The 20,469-nt window shown below is 34.4% G+C and overlaps 1 protein-coding gene across 1 annotated transcript; it reads right to left on the bottom strand.

The window, feature by feature from the left end:
- Positions 1 to 8,352: 8,352 nt before the first annotated feature.
- LOC149200576 (uncharacterized) lies at positions 8,353 to 9,120 on the bottom strand. The gene has a single exon (XM_089400988.1). The coding sequence runs from the start codon at positions 9,118 to 9,120 to the stop codon at positions 8,353 to 8,355; it is 768 nt and encodes a 255-aa protein (XP_089257114.1).
- Positions 9,121 to 20,469: the final 11,349 nt, after the last annotated feature.

Below are 20,469 nucleotides of genomic sequence, written 5' to 3' on the forward strand. Positions count from 1 at the left end.
GAAGTAGGGGCCATTTCTGAATATTAAGCTTCTGTCTTCCGTGTTTTCAAATACAAAAACAAAGTACCCTTTGCCCACAAAGTAGCTCTTAACTCTGTCTTTTATCAGAGGTTTCTAGTTTCTTTGAGTCCATTCCTCCACGGATTTGGGGGAAGGCCATAAGCCTGTAAACTGGCCTATGAGACCTCTTTCTGCCAGGTTCAATGCCGCTTTGCAGGTATCCTCCTCTGGCAGGGCAACTGAAGGTATCGTGTCCATTCTTTTGATAAATTTCTGCTGGGTTGCAGAAGGAGGGCGTTTTGTCCCGGAAGCGATCAAATTTCTGAAGGCAGAGACTTCAGGGGGCGGATCAGCAGGGGGGGCAGAGCCCTCAGGGATCTCCATCTGGCTGCGAGGGGAAGGGCGAGGCTGTGCGCAGGGGCGCAGCAGCCAGGGCGGCGCTGAATGGCTCCCAGAACCCTAGCTTGCAGAGCGCAGGGGCGGGCAGCGCGCGATCGAAGAGTAAAAGTGATGGAGAATTTGAATGGCCTACTAAATCTATATTAAAAATAATTATCAATAATGTGTTTATAATAATAATAATAATCTCAACAGATTAATATTATAAACTTAAGAGATTAATAAACCCAAGGGGTCAATGTTATAAACCCTAGGGATTAAAAACCTAAGATATTAGTATTTTAAACTTATGAGATTGATAAACCCAAGATATTAATATTAGAAAGAGATAAAGAATTGTAAAAATATACTAAATACACATTAATAATAATAATAATAATGAATTAAAAACCTAAATGATTAATATTTTAAACTAAAAAAATTAATAAACTTAAAAAATTAATATTATAAACTCATAGGATTAAAATTCAAAAATTAAATGATTAATATTTTAAACTAAAAAGATTAATAATTATAGAAATTGATACTATAAACCAAGATGATTAAAACACTCAAATGATTAAAACTCAAAACTTAAATGATTAATATTTTAAACTAAAAAGATTAATAAACTTAAGAAATTGATATTATAAACCGAGATGATTAAAACTCAAAAGATTAAGCCATAACAAATTTGGACGATACAAAACGGTTCGATCAGAAAGTAAGGGACCAACGGCCATCCCGCTCATAATTGTTAAGTCGGAGAAGTCTAAATTAGTACCAGATGGACAGCAGTAAGATGCCTCGACATTAACAAAACTGAGCGAATTACGGGATGTGTAACAATAAACTAATCGACTGCAACAATTACAACCGCACCCAATCCAATGCATTAAGTGCTAATGAATATTTACGAATGCTATATTTCTGTATAACATATGACTGTTATAAAGTCACGGCAACCCGCGGTGTGGTATTATGTTAAATAATGACAACTTTGTGCTATGGGAATTGTATAATCTCAAGACAGTGAAATGAAAAGAAAAAAAAAATACTTATTGGATTTTTACTAGGAGCCATTGTTACAAGCCGTGGCGCTGCCAACTAGGGAATAGTTGAGATACAAAACAAAACTTTGGAAAAATCTAATACAAATGGCTTAGAATTGCCAGATTATAAATTTTTGGGCAAAGTTTACAATGCACAGCTTCTTTAAATTCAAGGATGGAAAACTCATTTTCTGTGCGGATTAAAATATTTTCATATTTTTTTTTAGGTTTATAAAATATTTGCAACTACAGATAAAAGTAGATTTATAGATTCTCTTACAAATACATTTGGATAGAAATTTTTGAAGTGCAGATTTAAATTGAATAAAAAAAATTAATATTTTGTCGATAGGTGTATATATATGAATTTTAGATGGAAGGGTTTTTGTTGATTAAGATTCGTATTTGCACAATATGTTTCTTCTTAAGGTTTATCAAAGATTGTTGATGTTAATGAAAGATTGTAGTGTATTACAGATTTTGTTATGTTGCATTGATTTTTAATAAATTAATAAATTTATATTTGTGCCTCGTGGCTTCCCACCCACCAATTTCTTAGGCATTTGATATTATTCCAATTCTAATAATTTCATCCACGTTGATATTATTCCAATTCTAATAAGTTCCTTATTATTATTTATAACATTCATTTATATATAAGCAAATTTTATTTAGAAAAATGGTCCATTACTTTTAATAAATTACAAAAATTAGATTCGTGCCACATGGCTCTCCACCCACCAATTTCCTAAGGATTTGAGATGATTCCAATTCGAATAAGTTCCTCCATGTTGAGATTATTCCAATTCAAATAAGTTCCTCAATATTTTTTATAACATTCATTTATATATAAGAAAATTTTATTTACTAAAATGGTCCCTAACTTTTAATAAATTTTAAAAATTGTATTCTTGCCACATGGCTCCCCACCCACAATTTCCTAATGATTTGAGTTTATTGCAATTCTAATAAATTCCGCCATGTTGAGATTATTTCAATTCTAATAAGTTCCTTATTATTATTTACAATATTCATTTAGATATAAGAAAATTTTATTTGGCAAAATGGTCCATTACTTTTAATAAATTTCAAAAAATATATTTGTGCCGTCTGTCTCTCCACCCACCAATTTCCTAGGGATTTGAGATTATCCTATTTCTAATAAGTTACTCCATGATAAGTTCCTCATAAGTATTTATAATATTCATTTATATATAACAACATATATAACAAGTTATTTTCCTATGTCTTCACTATGGTGCAAATAAATTCCATCCCTTATGGGGTTAAGATGCCCCTCAACGTGTTCGAAGATCATATTATCTACTCCAATCTTCTACTCACGCTAGAAGAATGTGGGCTACAAGTTGTGAGCGTTAAGTCTTCTTCAACTAATAACAAATCTTTCCATACCATATATAACATGGTATTTTCCTATAATCATGGGAACAACTTACTTTTCTGTCTGCTTTACTAGTATCTGAACATACATATATTTGTACATAGTGGAAAATTTAATGTGGACAACCTCTATGAGAAGTTTGGGCATTTAATATTGGATCACGTGGCTGAATTACTAGACCTTGGCCCTTGGGAGGAATATGTGTCGCCACACAAATGAGGAGTACAAGGTTTGACCAACTTATGCCACAAATCTCCATGAGATCAATTATGTGTCCACTATCAATTTAGTAACTAGGTGTGGTTTAGATGTTAATAATTTGAAGGAGTGTTCAATGGAAGATTTCTATATTTTTCAAATACAAATGTATAAAAGTAGCTCACCTATGAATTTGGTTTGTCCTAGGTTATCAATGTAGGATTAGTGTAAAATTAAGTAAAGTAGCATGAGTGAGTTATTAGCAATAACTGAATAACAAATTGTTTAAATTGCAAGATGATCTTATTAGTTCTTTTCTTTAAAGATCAGTATTTATCTATTTCAATCACAAATCTAAGAAGTACTTAGAGTGATATAATTTCTTCTTCTATAAAAGAAAAATTAAATGCAAAAGTTGAAAAAAAAATGTTTGTATCTCAAAGATAAAATTGACAAAAACAAAGCCCAAATATAAAATAATAACATTACTTGAAATGCTTGAAAACGTTTTAACCATGAAAAAATATTTCTTTTCATTGTACATACTAGTTGGCATTGAAATATTTTACTTATGAAGTACATTGTTTATATTAATAAGTTCCATGATAAACTCATCCATGATTAATAAATTATGAAATTTAGAAATTATGGTTGATGTTTTGAAATGTATTTGTATTTTTAAAAATTGAAATGCATTATATAAATTGATTATAAGTAAAATAGATGAAGTAAAAATATAAAATTAGGCTCTCCTTTTTTTTTTTAATTTAATTATCAATTTTGAAATATATCATAGATTAAAAAATTGTATATATATATATATATATATATATATATATATATATATATATATATATATATAATTCCATCAATAATGTTTCACATGATATATTTTTTAAAAATTTAATATATTCAAATGGGATTATAGTAAATTAATTTAGGAATTTACAAATGCTTATTTCATTTCATTTTATTTTTGAAAAATATATTATTTATTATTCATTTGTTTTTAAGATTTTGCACTATATTTTGATTTTTTTCATTAAAAAAGTCTATAAAATAATAATTTATAGGGTTTATTAATCTAAGGCTTCATATTCCTAGGGTATAATATTATTCATAGGGTTTATAATATTAATCTTTAGGTTTAATATAAATCCATTGGGTTTATAATCATGATCAACCATGGTCCAACATCACATTGCAATAAAGAGTTTCTCAATACAAAAATCAACCATTGTTGCATTATGACAAGCATTGTCTCAATATGAAAATCAACCATGGTCAACCATGTTCCGATGTTGAATTGTGACAAAGGTTGTCTCAACCATGGTCAAATATGGTCAATCATGTTCAACCATGGGTAACCATGGTCACATTGTGGCAAATACTATCTCTTTGTCTAATGTCACCTTGTCACAACCATGGTCATCCACGGTCAACCATGGTCCAACATCGCATTGTGACACAGATTGTCTCAATATGGAGATCAACCATGTTCAATGATGGTCAACCATTGTCCAACATCGCATTGCGACAAACGTTGTCTCAATATGAATATCAATCATGGTTAACCATATTCCAATTTCGCATTATGACAAATATTTATATTAGAGTTTATAATATTTATCCCTTGGGTTTAATATTATTCCTTTGGGTTTATTATTTCCTTAGTTTTATAATATTTATCTTAGGGTTTATATACCTTGGGTTTATAATATTAATCCCTTGGGTTTAATATTATTCCCTTGTGTTTATATTATCAATCCACTGGATTTTTAATCCCTTGGTTTTTTAATATTAATCCTTGGGTTTATAATATCAATCACTTTAAGGTCTATATGCCTTGCATTTATAACATTAATTCCTTGGGTTTAGTATTATTCTCTTGGGTTTATAATACTTTTGGGTTAACACATGGTCAACCATGGTCACATTGTGACAAATACTATTTCTTGGTGGTCCAACGTCACATAAACATAACCATGGTCACCCGTGGTCAACCATGGTCCAACATCACATGTGATAAAGGTTGTCCCAATATGGATATCAACTATGCTCAACGATGGTCAACCATTATCCAACGTCGCATTATGACAAACATTGTCTCAATATGAAAATGAATCATGGTCAACCATATTCCAACATCGCATTGTGACAAATATTTATCTTAGGGTTTATAATATTTATCTTAGGGCTTATATTTATTGGTTTTATAATATTTATCCCTTGGATTTAATATTATTCCCTTGAGTTTATAATCCTTTGGGTTTATTATTACCTTGGTTTTATAATATTTATCTTAGGGTTTATATACCTTGAGTTTATAATATTAATCCCTTGAGTTTAATATTATTCTGTTGTGTTTATATTATCAATCTATTGGGATTTTAATCCCTTAGGTTTTTAGTATTAATCCAGTGGGTTTATTATTCCCTTGGGTTTATAATATCATTCATTTTAGGGTTTATATACCTTTCATTTATAATATTAATCCCTTGGGTTTGTAATACCTTTAGGTTTTATAATTAATCTCTTAGGTTTATTATTCCCTTCGGTTTACAATATCAGTCCCTTGCGTTTATTTGGTTCATATTCCTAGGGCATAATATTATTCATAGGGTTTATAATATTAATCCTAGGGTTTAATATAAATCTCTTGGGTTTACAATCATGGTCATCCATGATCAACGATGGTCCATTGTCACAATGTGCCAAAGATTGTCTCAATATGAAAATCAATTATGATCAACCATGGTCCAACATCACATTGTGACAAACATCGTCTCAGTCTGAAAATTGATGATGGTAAATCATGGTCAACCATGTTTATTTCATGGTTTATTTGTCTAAATATGAAAATCAAGCATGGTCAACCATATTCCAACCTCACATTGTGACAAATATTCATCTTAGGTTTTATGATATTTATCTTAAGGTTTATAATATTTATCCCTTTGGTTTAATATTAATCCCTTGGGTTTATAATCCCTTGGGTTTATTATTCCCTTGGGCTTATAATATTTATCTTAGGGTCTATATACCTTGTGTTTATAATATTAATCCCTTTGGGTTTAATATTATTACTTTGTCTTTATATTATCAATCATTGGGTTTTTAATCCCTTGGGTTTCTAGTATTATTCCCTTGGGTTTATAATATCAACCCCTTGGGTTTAATATTATTTCCTTGAGTTTATAATACCTTTGGGTTCAATCATGGTCAACAACGGGCAACCATAGTCACACTATGGCAAAGACTATCTCTTGGTCCAACGTCACATTGTCAAAAAAATGGTCTTCCATGGTCAACCATGGTCCAATGTCACATTGTGACAAAGAGTGTCTCAATATGGAGATCAACCATGGTCAACGATGGTAAGCCATGGTCCAACTTTGCATTGTGACAAACGTTGTCTCAATATGAAAATCAATCATGGTCAACCATATTCAAATGTCACATTGTGACAAATATTTATCTTAGAGTTTATATTGCTTGGGATTATAATATTTATCCCTTGGGTTCAATATTATTTGCTTTGGTTTATAATCCCTTGGTTTTATTATTCCCTTAGGTTTATAATATTTATCTTAGGGTTTATATACCATGGGTTTATCATATAAATCCATTGGGTTTATATTATCAATCGCTTGGGGTTTTTTTTGTCAAGTTGGTTGTGTTCCTCGACGCTTGACCTGTGGCTAGAGAAATTACAACCCAAGGGCATCTAAGTTGTCAAAGTCACCAGGGGATCGCACTCGGTCTGGGTAACATGAGCCCTAAGTTGACTATATTTTAGCATGTCTCGTCGCCCTAGCACGGGTGCAATAGCCTCTGTGAGGTTTGATCCAGAGTTGCCTTGCTGACGAGGCTTATCTTCAACGGTTGTGCTAGTAGGACTTGACAATTTGTTGGGTTTTTAGTATTAAACCCTTAGTTTTATTATTCCTTTGGGTTTATAATATCAATCCCTTTAGGGTTTATATATCTTGCATTTATAATATTAATCCCTTGGGTTTATTATTCCCTTCAGTTTATAATATCAATCCCATCAGTTTATTTGGTTCATATTCCTAGGGTATAATATTATTCATAAGGTTTATAATATCAATCATACGGTTCAATATAAATTGTTTTGGTTTACAATCATGGTCATCCATGGTCCAATGTCACATTGTGCCAAATATTATCTCAATATGAAAATCAACCATGGTCCAACATCATATTTTGACAAACATCATCTCAGTATGAAAATCAATGATGGTAAATCATGGTTAAGCATGTTTATTTTAGGGTTTATATTATTTATCTTAGGGTTTTTATATCTTGGGTTTATAATATTTATCCCTTGGGCTTAGTATTATTCTTCTGAAATTTACAACTACATCAAAAGTGAAATCAATAGATGGTTTGCATATTTCACCGTCTTTTTTCTTTCAACGTTATGCAAAAATGCAAGTCAATTCGAGAAGGGATTCCTTGGAAAGTGTGAATGATCTTGATCATTATCTTGTTGATTTGAATTGGTGCAACTTTTGTCATCAATTTCGATGTGTTTTGGAAGAGGTTAGTGTTTAATAATAATGTTCTAGTAGAGTGTTTAAAGTTGAATTTCCTATCAACCACATTTAAATTGTTGTTTGATTTTTATTAAATAATTACTTCGTTATTATTTATTAAATGATTATTAATATAATTGTTGTTATTATTTTTATTTATTCATTTTTGGATTTATTATTATTATTCTTATTTAATATAATAGTAATAATATAATATTAATTATTATTAATATGGTTCCTATATTTATATTAATATTAATAATATTAATAATTGATATATATGTTTGGCATAAGTCTATTGGTATTTATCAATCACATATATTAATATTAATATGATTCTGCTAATTTTAAAATTAACAATATTTTTCTTATAATAAATAATTTTATTTTTTTTCCCAAAAAAAAATTAAAAAATCCTCATTTTTGAAATAACTTATACTATAATTCACAAAACTTCTCATCATCATAACTCTCTGATCCCTATAACTACAAGAACATACTAATATTTATTAGATATTATTAAACATGCAATTTTATTACTCTAAAACAAAATATTACATAAAATTTTATTACATCATAGGTGACAACCTAAAACCTAAAATAACGAACAGAACCCCTAAAATTGATGACCATCTCATGGAGGCGGTCATGGCAATTTTAATTTATTGTTCATTTCATTACCACCCTTTACAAACATAACCCTAAAATTGATGACCAGATCAGAGATCTGGCCATTGCAATTTGAAAATACTTATTATTCATTTCATGACTCATCCCCGAGAACAGAGTGGACACAATTACAACAGCATTTGACGAAGCCTTTAGCAAACCAGTTAACGAAGGGCTTAACGATTACTTTTACTAAAGCTGGTCGGCAACAGCGTTTAGCTAAGGGCTTGACTATTCCGTTAGTGACCGAAGCTGATTTGCTGCGGCTGACAGGTGCAACTGTGTGAATACCAAGCATGTCTTTTTTGGCGCAACTCACATCCACGTGAAAGTTACACTCCACCTTCTCGCACTCATATCTCCAATTGCCGGATTCGATGCGACTATGGCAGGCGCTACAAGTCTGTGGTTTCCCCTTTAAATCACCCATCACAAGTTTCAGTTTGTGATTTGCGTGGCCACCGAAGTCGAGTATTGTAGGGAGGGCCATACACAAGGGATGAAGCCTTAAGTTATGCGTGTCACTTTCGAACACATATCCTTTCACCACATCCCAGCATGCGTTACAGCGATCCCCTCGAAAGTTTAATGTAACATCGCTGCGAAAGGGGTGTTGGAGGGCATCAGGAAGGGTGGCGCAAACCTCATGCAGAGTGAAGTCGTGGCAGGATGAGGATGAATCGTTACACTTGTAACCAATGTTGGCCCCAAATTCTTTACATCCGCTGCATTTGTAGGCCGGAAGGCCCTCCAACCGCCGCAGCTCATGGGCATGGCGGGTAGCGTTGAACAATACCGCCTGCGCTCTTTCTGTCTGTTCAATATCATCTCCGGCTGTTGGATTTGTATTCGACTCCGCCATGAAGGAGGCGCAGGCACAATAAAGACAGGCCAAATTTCTCTTAAGCAAACTGCAGACGAAAATGAGAGTGAAGTCGCTGGGCCAGAATTAACCCTGTATTAATAGTAGGTGGGAGGACGACAATCACAATTATTGGCGTCTATCATTGTGGGCGGCTATCAAATAATAATAAATATTATAAATGTCACTTTTCTCTTCCTCATATTATTCGACGATGATGCTTTCCTTTTACTTGCACTTCTGCTTGAAAATGATATCTATATTTTGTTTATGAATAATAATTCAAATCCGACCCCTTCTAAAGATCCCATAGTTGGAAACTTTCGGCAACTTTTGTCCAGTAATGATATCTTTATGATGACTAACAATTAAATACCTTGTAAAGGTCCCATAGCTCGAAAGTACACGTGGTAACTTTGTGGAAGAAATGAGGGTTGTCACATACTCTATTCACATCAAAATATCATACGTGTTGGAAGAAATGAGTGTTGTCACATACTCTAAAGAATCGAAGTGACACCTTTGAACCTCCTATATTCTCTAGTCACCATCCTCGTTATGAGGTTTTTTCATAGAATTGAACCAAAGTTTTCTTTATATTCCAATCAATTAAATTAAATTATTGTTTCGGAATTTTCAAAGCAAATAGTGCGCTTCATCTTGCTTCATCTTCAAGATAGATGACTATGAAAGAAAATCATCAAAGAAAGATAATAAATAGAAGACAAAATAACAAATAGTAAGAGGATGTATATGTATTGACAATTGTCTCAGGTATAGTCTCCTCATACCTTAGGGGCACAATAAAATAAACACAATTATATAAGATTTTTACTTCAAGTAAGTATGGTGATTTGAAACAATTGTAAATAAATTTTGTTGTATGTGATTAATGTTGATGTGATCTCCAACATCATCTAAGTAATCAATACATATACAAATTAACTTATAGATAGTGGTTGGTTCCAACTTGGCCCAACATAGAGTTGCATAATATGTGCTGCATTACGCGTCCAACCTTACATGTAAATATAAAATGTGCAAGAAACGCCATAACTATGCATGTGGTTACAATGGAGACCATATGACACACAACTATAAACAACTTGATATGTGGCAATAAGGTAACAGGCTCATTATGTGGACTCATATACATACACCTAATATTACTAATATCGATGAGGTCGTAAACACTACTTTGTAGGAGTAACTACTCAGATCATACAAAATAAGATTCAAAGGATGCTCTAGTTATTTAGCATGACTTGAGCTTATCCTAACATTTCTCGAGGGGCATGCCTTGATTGCAGTTGAAGAGTGGTAGTTTGCATTCGCTTTTCCTTTTCTAAAAGGTTTGAGCTCAGAGATTTGCTAAAAAATTCCCCCTATGCAGTTGCAACGACCAAAGGAAACTAACAACTTCTTTCAACACATGTATGGGAACTATTTTGATCCTGTTTTCCATTTTTCAATCATCATTTTGCAAAATTTTGTATTTTTTGGTCAATTGAACTTTATTCTTGGAGTTAAGCCCCATCATAATATTCCTTCACATTCCTCCCTTTTGTGTTTTTTCTCTATTCTACATGTTCACAAAGAAATAAGCATCACTCTGATCAACTCTAACTTAGGCTCCTAGGTTTGTTGTGTTCCATCGACTCCTATTAATTTCAAAGCATGTGTAAATGGTCCCTGCTTGGTCCTAGAAGTCACCTCACTCTTCATTCTATCTATTCAAAAGAAAGTAAAGGTATTTGTTTCTCATCTTAAGCATGGAATTGATAGTATTCTTCTATACATTATATAATAGCTAATTGTTATATGGTAAGACGGGTTACAAGGAAATACATAGAAGTTAACATATCATATTGATACATGTGGAATAATTTTGTAATAAGTAGTGTATTGGATTAAATATAGGGTTATGTTATTAGAAGTTAGATCTCCTTTTTAGTGATATGATACTAGTAAACAAAATAAACCGCGAAATAAGTCATAGTAGAAACTACATGAAACTGATAAGATAGTAGCTAAGTAAAATATCAGAGCTAACTATAGTTAAATCCAAACAAAATATTGAGGAAACATGAAATAGAAATAAAAAACTGCTTAAACCTGTTAATAATGGCATGCAAAATTTATTAGGGGATAACTTTATGTTGATGATGCTAGACCCGCCAACATTCAGGGGATCTCCCTGGTACGAAGCCCCAACTAGACCTCACACCGTTTGGTGTAGAAGTCCCATCCGGTATAAACGCTCGGTTTCTATGTACTTAGAGATATGCCTTGGCTCTAGTTGTCAGCACATGAGAGCGTTACGCTGGTATCTTCAAACAACAAGGTAAGTGTGCCTGGTGAGTGTGTAATGTAACTTATGTCTCAGTTCTCTTACTGCAAAGGGGGAGAGTAAAGTGAACCTCTAAGTGAGAGGTAATAGTACCACCTAGGAAGAGACAAATGCAAACTGAAAAGTTTTCTCCGACATCCAGTGGAATAGTCCACAACGGATGCGAAAGTCGTTAAAACCGAAGTGGGAGGGGACAACATGTACATCACCCAGCGGAGTAGTACACATGGATGTGACAGTCGTTATAGCCAGAAAACAAAGATGGTATGTCGAGTATTCCATGGAGTAGTCCTCAAGGATGTGATAACAGTGATAACCAATACACAAAGGTGGTTTGTCAAGTATCCCGTGGAGTAGTCCACAGGGATGAGACAGTGGTGATAACCAATACAACACATTTCCAACAATTTAAGTACTAAAACAACTGAAGTAGTTGAACTATCTTAATACAGGTGAAACAAACATGCATTACAAATGCCAAAAGAATAGTCTTACAAAACATCTACAAAACATGCATGAAAATGTGTTGCCCTTAACAGGTTTCTGAATTAAGCAAAAGTCCTAAGACACATCTGTACACCATACATCACTAGTCCTAGTAGTGGGACATTGGAGCCACTCCTTACTCCTTAAAGAACTGACTGTTTACTCTCAAGGCTATGTGCGAGGAGCCAAGGTGAAAAGTCCTTACTCATACAATGGGAGGGGTATATATATCCAAGGGTGATGCTTGACCCTTGTGACTCTTGGACTACCCTCATGACCATCGAAATTCCTATGACTTTTCAACTGACATGACTCTTCATCTTCATGTGTGTGTCCATTGTACATCCAATTTACATTACATTCAGTTACAACAGATATGGCCCGTAGTGGTGATGTGGCCTTGAAAACTCATGACACAACTTGACACAACATTGTTGATAGGTACCAGCTGGTTGTGGTGTCCATGTCAAGTTGTTGTGCTGTTAAGCGATGGATGTACTCTCAAGTGTTTTTTTTCTTCTCCTTCGCATGGCTTGATGTTGCGGGGTCTTCAATGGTCTTGGTCTTGCAAGATGGTTCCAAGCACGTGTTCCTTTCTCTTACTTCTTGATGTGCTTTTTTCATTCGTTTATCTACAAGTAAGTCTTCTAGCATGTGCACTCCTTCTTCATCTAGTTCGTCATCTTGCCATGATCTATCAGTGTATATGTGCTTGCAATTCACTCATGAAGGGACGACATCAAATCCAAAAACCTCCTACAATAGCATGATGCATTTTTTCTGTGTTTCGAGCCCAAGACAGATGACAAACTAGGAAGAGGACCCTACAACTATGCATTGTGCAGTTCCAGTTGACAGGGAGGGAGGATTGGTCATTGAGACTCTGCATAGCACAACTCAGGCTTGGACAAGAAACTACAGGGCACAATCTTCACTGTTGTGGAAAACTACACAGAGGCCACTAGGAGGCAGAATTGCATAGTTAAGGACACCAGTGGTAGTTGCAAGGTGGGACCCTAAGGGACACCTCTACGCAATTTCTAGAAGGAAGACAAGGTTAGATAACAGAGGGACCAGAGGACAGTTCTGCACAATTTTTTAGAGCAGTGAGTCCCAGCTGAGGGAAGTCACTGGGAGGACATCCCTGCGCAATTTTTTGGAGCAGTGCAACCTCAGTTCTTTGCGCAATATGGGGTTCCAGCAAGGAGGAAGGAGGCTCGATGACTGTTCTTGCGAATTGTGTAGTTCAGATAGGTAGTGAGGCAAGTTTTACGTAGTTTTGAGAAGGAAGACAAGCTGCTCACCTCTGGGATTGTGCAGTGCAACTGACTGGGAGGACAACCTCAAGCACTACACAGTTCTAGATAGTATAGCAGCACCACTAAGGGCTGATACTGCGTAGTGTAGCTCAATCGAGGTCTAGTGAAATGGAGTTGTTCAGTCGGAGAGATTTTCAGGAAAATGGCAAAGTGTGAGAGGCAAGTGAACTTGTGAGGACTCGACAATGTGATCACACACTTAGCATACTTAGACAACACGATGACACTGACCACCAGGACAACATAGCAAAGCATGACTCTCTGTGGGATTGTCTAGAGCTTGAAGTGACAAGTGTGAAACTTAGGATAGACCTTCGGACGAGTGACAACACTTTCACAACAGTGCTTACGACTTTGTGTGTGAGTGCAACCGATGTTCACATAGATAAGACAACTCAAACACACAAAGACAAACCTTTAAAATCACCAGAATTATATCGCAATCATGGAAAAGAAATCAACATGGCAAAAGACGATAGTTGGTTAAGGAAGCAAAAGGGAGCAAGACACGTAAAGGAAACACATGGAATGACTCTAAGTGTTGGCAACTATGTATGTCATTAAAGACAGAATGATATGACAATGATAAGCACTACTTCAAGCTACACTAAAGGTGTATTTCAAAGGATGTGCTTTGTTTTCCATACCCACCCTCCTAAGGGTTACACATCAGATGGATTCTTCATGCGGTCTTGATCTTCAATCATACCTTGGGTTCCTTGGTCGTCTTATCTTTCTCCTCATCTCCTTATGATTCATCTAGCATTTCATCCTTCTTTGTGGTCACTGAGATATACATATATGCAATTTCAGCAGGCAGTGACTACTATTGGGAGGACGCATCTACACAATTTCAAAATCCAAGGCAAACATGACAGTTGAGGGACAAAATTGCACAATTTTAGAATGCAAGACATTGTTGTGGATGAGGCCCTTGGAAGACACATATTCGTAGTTTCAAAATGCAAGGCAGACTGGGCAACTGAGGGACAACACTGCGCAGTTTCTGGAGATAGTGGGTTCAAGCTGAGGGAAGGACATTAGAGGAAACCACTACGTAGTTTTGAATGTTAAGGGAGGTTGGGCAGATTTTCCCTTGAAGCAAAACAAACTTCCCTTTGCATAACAAGCGATAATCCCCATCCCCCAAAGATGACAGATATTGTAGAAAGATAAAAGCATGAAAAAATCTTAAGATCGAAAAGGGGAGCTTGAGGTCATCAGCTTACCAATAAGTGACTAAGGAACGATCGATCACAAGATCCACAATAGGATCCAAAATTTGAGTACATGCCAAAATTTTTGGAGGGTGTTGCAGCCACTACAACACTTTCTTATAGTCTCTTATACATTAATATCGCGATCTCTACTATGGCTAATTAGAAATTAGAGGATTTGAAATTTAGCCTATGTTTGTAAACCATAAGTGTAAACAAAGTGGTCATGAAGGGTATTAGTTGTATAAAAAGGAAAATTATTTTTCTATGCATTGCAGGTTAAACTGAATCAAGGAATATCCATAATTGCTTCACATCTAAATTGGTAGATGATTTGTGAACTGTCATGGATATTCCACTGGACAATTTTTCACAACAAGTCTAATAAAATTAGATTTAAAATCTGAATTCTACACTATTACAGTTTTCTTTGATTATATATATGTAGATTTTACTGTTAATAATGCATGCATGCGAATGAAAATTATACAAAAAATAGAAAATGGAAAAATAAAAATTCACACACACATGACACAATATATGCTCTGGGAAACCCTTTCAAGAGAAAAACCCAGCTAGAAGGTGAGGTCACTCTGCTCTCTCTCTGAATGGAAATATGGTTGCAAGTACAAAGAAGTATGGTCTCTGACCCGTGGGCTATCACAATGAAAAAATCATCTCTATATGGTCTACCTCTTATCACTCTTGGTTATTTATGCTCAGTTATGGAACAAATGCATTCAAAAGAATGGAATTCCTTTTCCTCCTAGTGGCCCTGTTATAACGCAACCCGATAGCCTCCTATTGGTTAAGTTTGACTACCTCGACTCTTAACCAGAGTTATAATATAAACTTTTCTAGAGTCTTCTACATCATAATCACGTGTCTAGCCCCATTTTCATTAATAATGGGGGCTAACATGGTATCCCCTCGAACCATGGTGGTAAAATCAAAACTATCAACTTCTGAGTGGCATAACTTTCACATACAAACTCTGATTAATGTGTTTCTTATGTCATTGTAAATATCTTTATATGTAAAACAGCATGAAAAGGTGTTATGATAAAGTAGAAAAATTTTACCCCCAAAAAATGTTGTTTGATGCCTCAAAATTCTCCCAAAAAGTTGCATACCTTGTTTTTCCAAACTAGGTCCCATCAATAAAAATGGTCCCATGAGATGGTTCCTCCACGTTTTACACTCTAAAGGCATCAAGATAGATGAAAAAATATACAATGATCCAATATGGTTTACTAGTTGTATGTTAACCTAAATTAGTGAATGTATCACAGTATAAACAATCAATTAGCTACGCAACAAAGGGAAGATAAATTCTTCCAAGAAACATGGTTTAGCCATGGCCTATATAGTCAATGCAAGTTATAGTAAGAATTAATCAATTTTTCCTCACATCTTTAAGGATGGGAAATATAAAAATAATACAAAGAGGAAATAAGAAATTTTGCTACAAAGTGATGATTCTACTATAACTATGCCATATTCAAACAAGACTATTGTATATGCTAATCATTGATTGTTATGCAACCAACTCACAAAATAGAAGAAAAGATAGACCAACGGCTTCAAAATTAACCTCTTCGAGGGGGCAACCTCCTTTACATTACAGAAATGAACAATTCTTGGATGATACAAATGACAAAACCTCCTTTCTATATATAGGAGTCTAAGGGGTCACAATATAATCAAAGTCGACATAACAATAATAATATAAGGGCACAACAATAACAATAGCGGGCTTCTATGGGGCACAATAATAACAATATGGGGACAATAATAACACAACAATAACAATAAGGGCTATAATGACAATAGTAATGGGAGAATCACTAGTATTATTGGGACCTAACATTCCCCTCTCCTTCAAAAAAGTGTTGTCCTCAACACTTGAGTAGTTTTAGATGCTTCTATATAAAATTCTCATCCTCCCATGTGGAATCTTCAGCGGGTAAGTTCTTCCACTTGATGAGATACTCTGAAATTTATCGATTTTGTAACTGTCTTGTTCTTGTTTCTATGACTGCTTCAGGTTCCAATATGATTTTTCCTTCCTCGTCAAGTTTTGGCAATATTGTTTGAACTGGGAGCTTGTCACCTATAACCTTCTTTAAGCATGAAACATGGAAAACTAGGTACACTCGGGAAGCTACAAGAAGCTCCAATTTGTATGCCATAGTACCAATATTTTGCAACACCTTGTACGGACCATAATACTTTGGTGATAATTTATTATCCTTCTTAGCTTGCTTGAGGGACAATTGTTTATATGGTTGTAGTCTTGGAAATACCTAGTCACCTAAATCAAAAGTTATTTCATTACAATGTTGTTCTTCCTGTTGTTTCATTCTATTCTACGCCAAAGTGAGGTTATCCTTTAAGAGTTGGAGAACTTGTTGTTGATTCTTGATGTGATCTTCCACTGCTTGAACCTTAGAATTTTTTCTTAAATATGATGTGATGAACGATGGATGATATCCATAAAGTTCCATAAATGGGGCCATTTTTGTTGTAGTATGGAAGGAAGTTTTATACCACCATTCAGCCAGAGGCAACCATTTGATCCATTGTGTTTGTTTAGTAGATACAAAGCAACGAAGATACCCTTCCAAACATTTGTTTGCTATCTCAGTTTTCCCATCCAATTGAGGATGATAAGATGAGCTATGAGCTAACTCAGTACAAATATAAGAAAATAATTATGTCCAAAAATTTCCAGTGAAAATGGGATCTCTGTCGCTTAGAATAATCTTTGGATTTCCATGTAGCTTTTGAATTGTTTCCATAAATGGAGTAGAAACTGTACTATATTTAAATGGATGAGATAATGCACAAAAATATGCATACTTGGTAAGTCTGTCAACTACCACCATGTTGACACTCTTTCCTTCACACTTGGGTAAACTTGTGATAAAATCCATTGAAACCTCCTCCCAACATTGACTTGGAATGGATAAAGGTTTTAATAGACATGGGGTCTTAATTGTTTCATCTTTATTTGTTGGCAAATCAAACATCCCACCACAAACTTTTGAATGTCAGATTTAAGGCCATCCCAAAAATACTCCTTCTTAACCCTATGGTAAGTTTTTAAAAATCCTGAGTGCTCTCCTAAGGGAGTGGTGTGCAATTCCATGAGAATCTTTTGTTTGAGTTAGGAATTCTTACATAGGTATAAGCGATCTTTGTACCATAACGAATCATTATTCTAGCTAAATGTATCAGATGTACTGGGATCTTGTTGTAAATTTTGAATAAGTGCCCACACTTCTTGTCATTGTTCCACTCATCCCTTGCTTCGTTTATCCAATCTGGTTGGATAACAGAAATGGCGCAAAGAAATGATTCCACATCCTCATCCTTTCTTGAGAGTGCATCTACCACAACATTTTGCTTCCCTTTTTTGTAGATTATTTCTAAGTCATAACCCAACATCTTTGTGACCCATTTTTGCTGCTCTTCTGAAGGTAATCTTTGTTGTAAAAAGTATTTAAGACTATCATGATCCGTTTTTACCTTGAAGTGTCTTCCCATTAGGTAGGGTCGCCATTTCTTAAGTGCATGTAGTATTGCCAACATTTCCTTCTCATAAATAGCTTTGTGTAAATATTTTCCTTTGATTGGATGACATTCGAAAGAAATGGGTCTTTCTTCTTGCATTAAAACAACATCAATTCCATTTCTTGAGGAATCACATTCCACAATAAAGGTTTTTCTGAAGTCTAGTGTAGCTAAGAACGGTGCTTGGCACATTTCCTCTTTAATATGTTAAAAGGCCTCCATTGCTTCTGGAGTCCATGAAAATGCATCATTCTTGAATAATGTTGTTATAGGTGTTGCTATTCTCCCATAATTCTTAAGAAACTTGCAATAATACCCTCTCAACTTGAGAAATCATCGCAGATGCTTTATGGATGTGGGAATTTTCCATTCCTTAATGGATTTAATTTTTCTAGGGTCTACCTTCACACCTTCATGAGATACAATATGACCCAGATATTTGACCTCTTGTACTCCAAAGAAACATTTGGAGCTTTTTGCATATAATTGTTTCTCCTCCAATAGTTTGAACACACTGTCAACATGTTGAACATGATCCTTCCAAAACTTGTTGTAGATTAGTATATCATCAAAAAATAATAACACAAATTTTCTAAGGAAAGGTTTGAAAATGGAATTCATCCAACCTTGAAATGTAGAAGGTGCATTGGTAAGGCCAAAAGGCATGACCGAAAATTCATAATGACCCTCATGAGTTCTAAATGTTGTTTTCAAAATGTCTTTAGTCTTCATTCTGATTTGATGATATCTTGAACGAAGATACAACTTGGTGAAGTAAATTGATCCATGTAATTCATATAATAATTCATCAATGACAGGAATGGGAAATTTATCTTTAATAGTGAGCTTGTTGAGCTCCCTATAATATGGACACATGCACCATGATCCATACATCTTGTGCACCAATACTATTGGAGTAGAGAAACAACTTTGACTGGGTTGAATTATACCAACCTCTAACGTTTCTGCAACCATACGTTTAATTTCACTCTTTTGGGCATAGGGATATTTGTAAGGCCTAATGTTTGGAGGAATATTTATTGGAATCAAACGAATAGCATGATCATGATCACGAATAGGTGGGAGGCCTTTGGGAGTATCAAATACCTTGGAATGATTTTCCAAGTCTTTTTGGAGATCTGGAGAAATAGATGATTTTGATGTGGGAACCTCTAGCGAACATAATTCCATTAGAGTTGATTATCATTTCGATGTGGGAAACTCTAGCTAAACATAATTTCGATTATCTTTCTCTAGAAGCTTTTTCATTTTTCTAGAGCTAAGTATCTTTCTCGGTTTCCCTGTGACACCCCTTAATTCAAATTCCTTTCCTCTGAAAAAAATTTCAAGAAAAGTTTTTAAAAATTAAAAACTATCGTAACCAAATATTGTAGCCATTGGACTCCTATTATAACATCAACACCACCCATTGGAATGGAAAGCATTGGGCTATTCAATACATATTCTCCCATGGATAGCTTGATATTATGGCACTTTCCAAAACAATTTATGGTTCCTCCACTTGCAACCATCACTTGACATTTTGGTGCTGGATATAGGAAGAAATTCAATTCCTTGTCAATCTTACAATGAATAAAATTATGAGTACTGCCTGAATCAATACACAAAATTACTTTTTTCTTCTTGATATGTCCTTCTATCTTGATAGTTTGAGGAGTGGTAATTCCGGCCAATGCATTACAAGATATGGTCAGATTCATTTATTCTTTCTCTAGGGTTTGTTCCTAGTGTATATCCTCTTCTTTTGACGTTTCTTGTTCCTTTTCTTCCTCCTCTTCACAATCTATGTAAAATAATTTCTTCTCAGCACACTTATGACCTTTAGTGTATTTGTTATCACAACTGTAACAAATCCCTTTTGCTCTTTTTCTTCCAATTGTTGTGGTGTTAACCTTGTAGGTTGTGAAAGGCTAGGGGAAACAATCCTTCCATCTTTATAGTTGTGATTGGTAGGCTTCCTTATTGCCATAATTTTGATTTCCATTTTTCTTGCTAGCCTGAATGTCTTCTCCAATGAATTAGGTTCCCAAAGGAGAACCTCATGTTGGATGTTATCCTTTAAAGTCCCTATGAACACATCAATCCTATGCTCCTCTAAAATATCTTTTACCCTTATATTCAATTTTTGGAAGTCCTCAATGTGCTCCATCATTGAATCATTTTGTTTGAGATTTATGAATTGACTAAAAAAGGTGTTTATTTTTGTATCCTCATAATGTATTATCATTTCTTCCATAAAAATTGCACAAGTGACAATTTGTTTACGAGAGAAAAGCCATTGATACCATACAAACTGATTTGGTTCCAAATATAAAGTTTCAATGCATACCTTTTGTGTGTTTTGCACATTATGGAGATCGAAATATTGCTCCATCTGTAG

The sequence above is a fragment of the Pinus tabuliformis genome, chromosome 2_1 (genome assembly GCF_031772625.1).
Source record: "Pinus tabuliformis cultivar Carrire ecotype Pingquan chromosome 2_1, CPIR1, whole genome shotgun sequence".
In the NCBI taxonomy this organism is placed as follows: Eukaryota; Viridiplantae; Streptophyta; class Pinopsida; order Pinales; family Pinaceae; genus Pinus; species Pinus tabuliformis.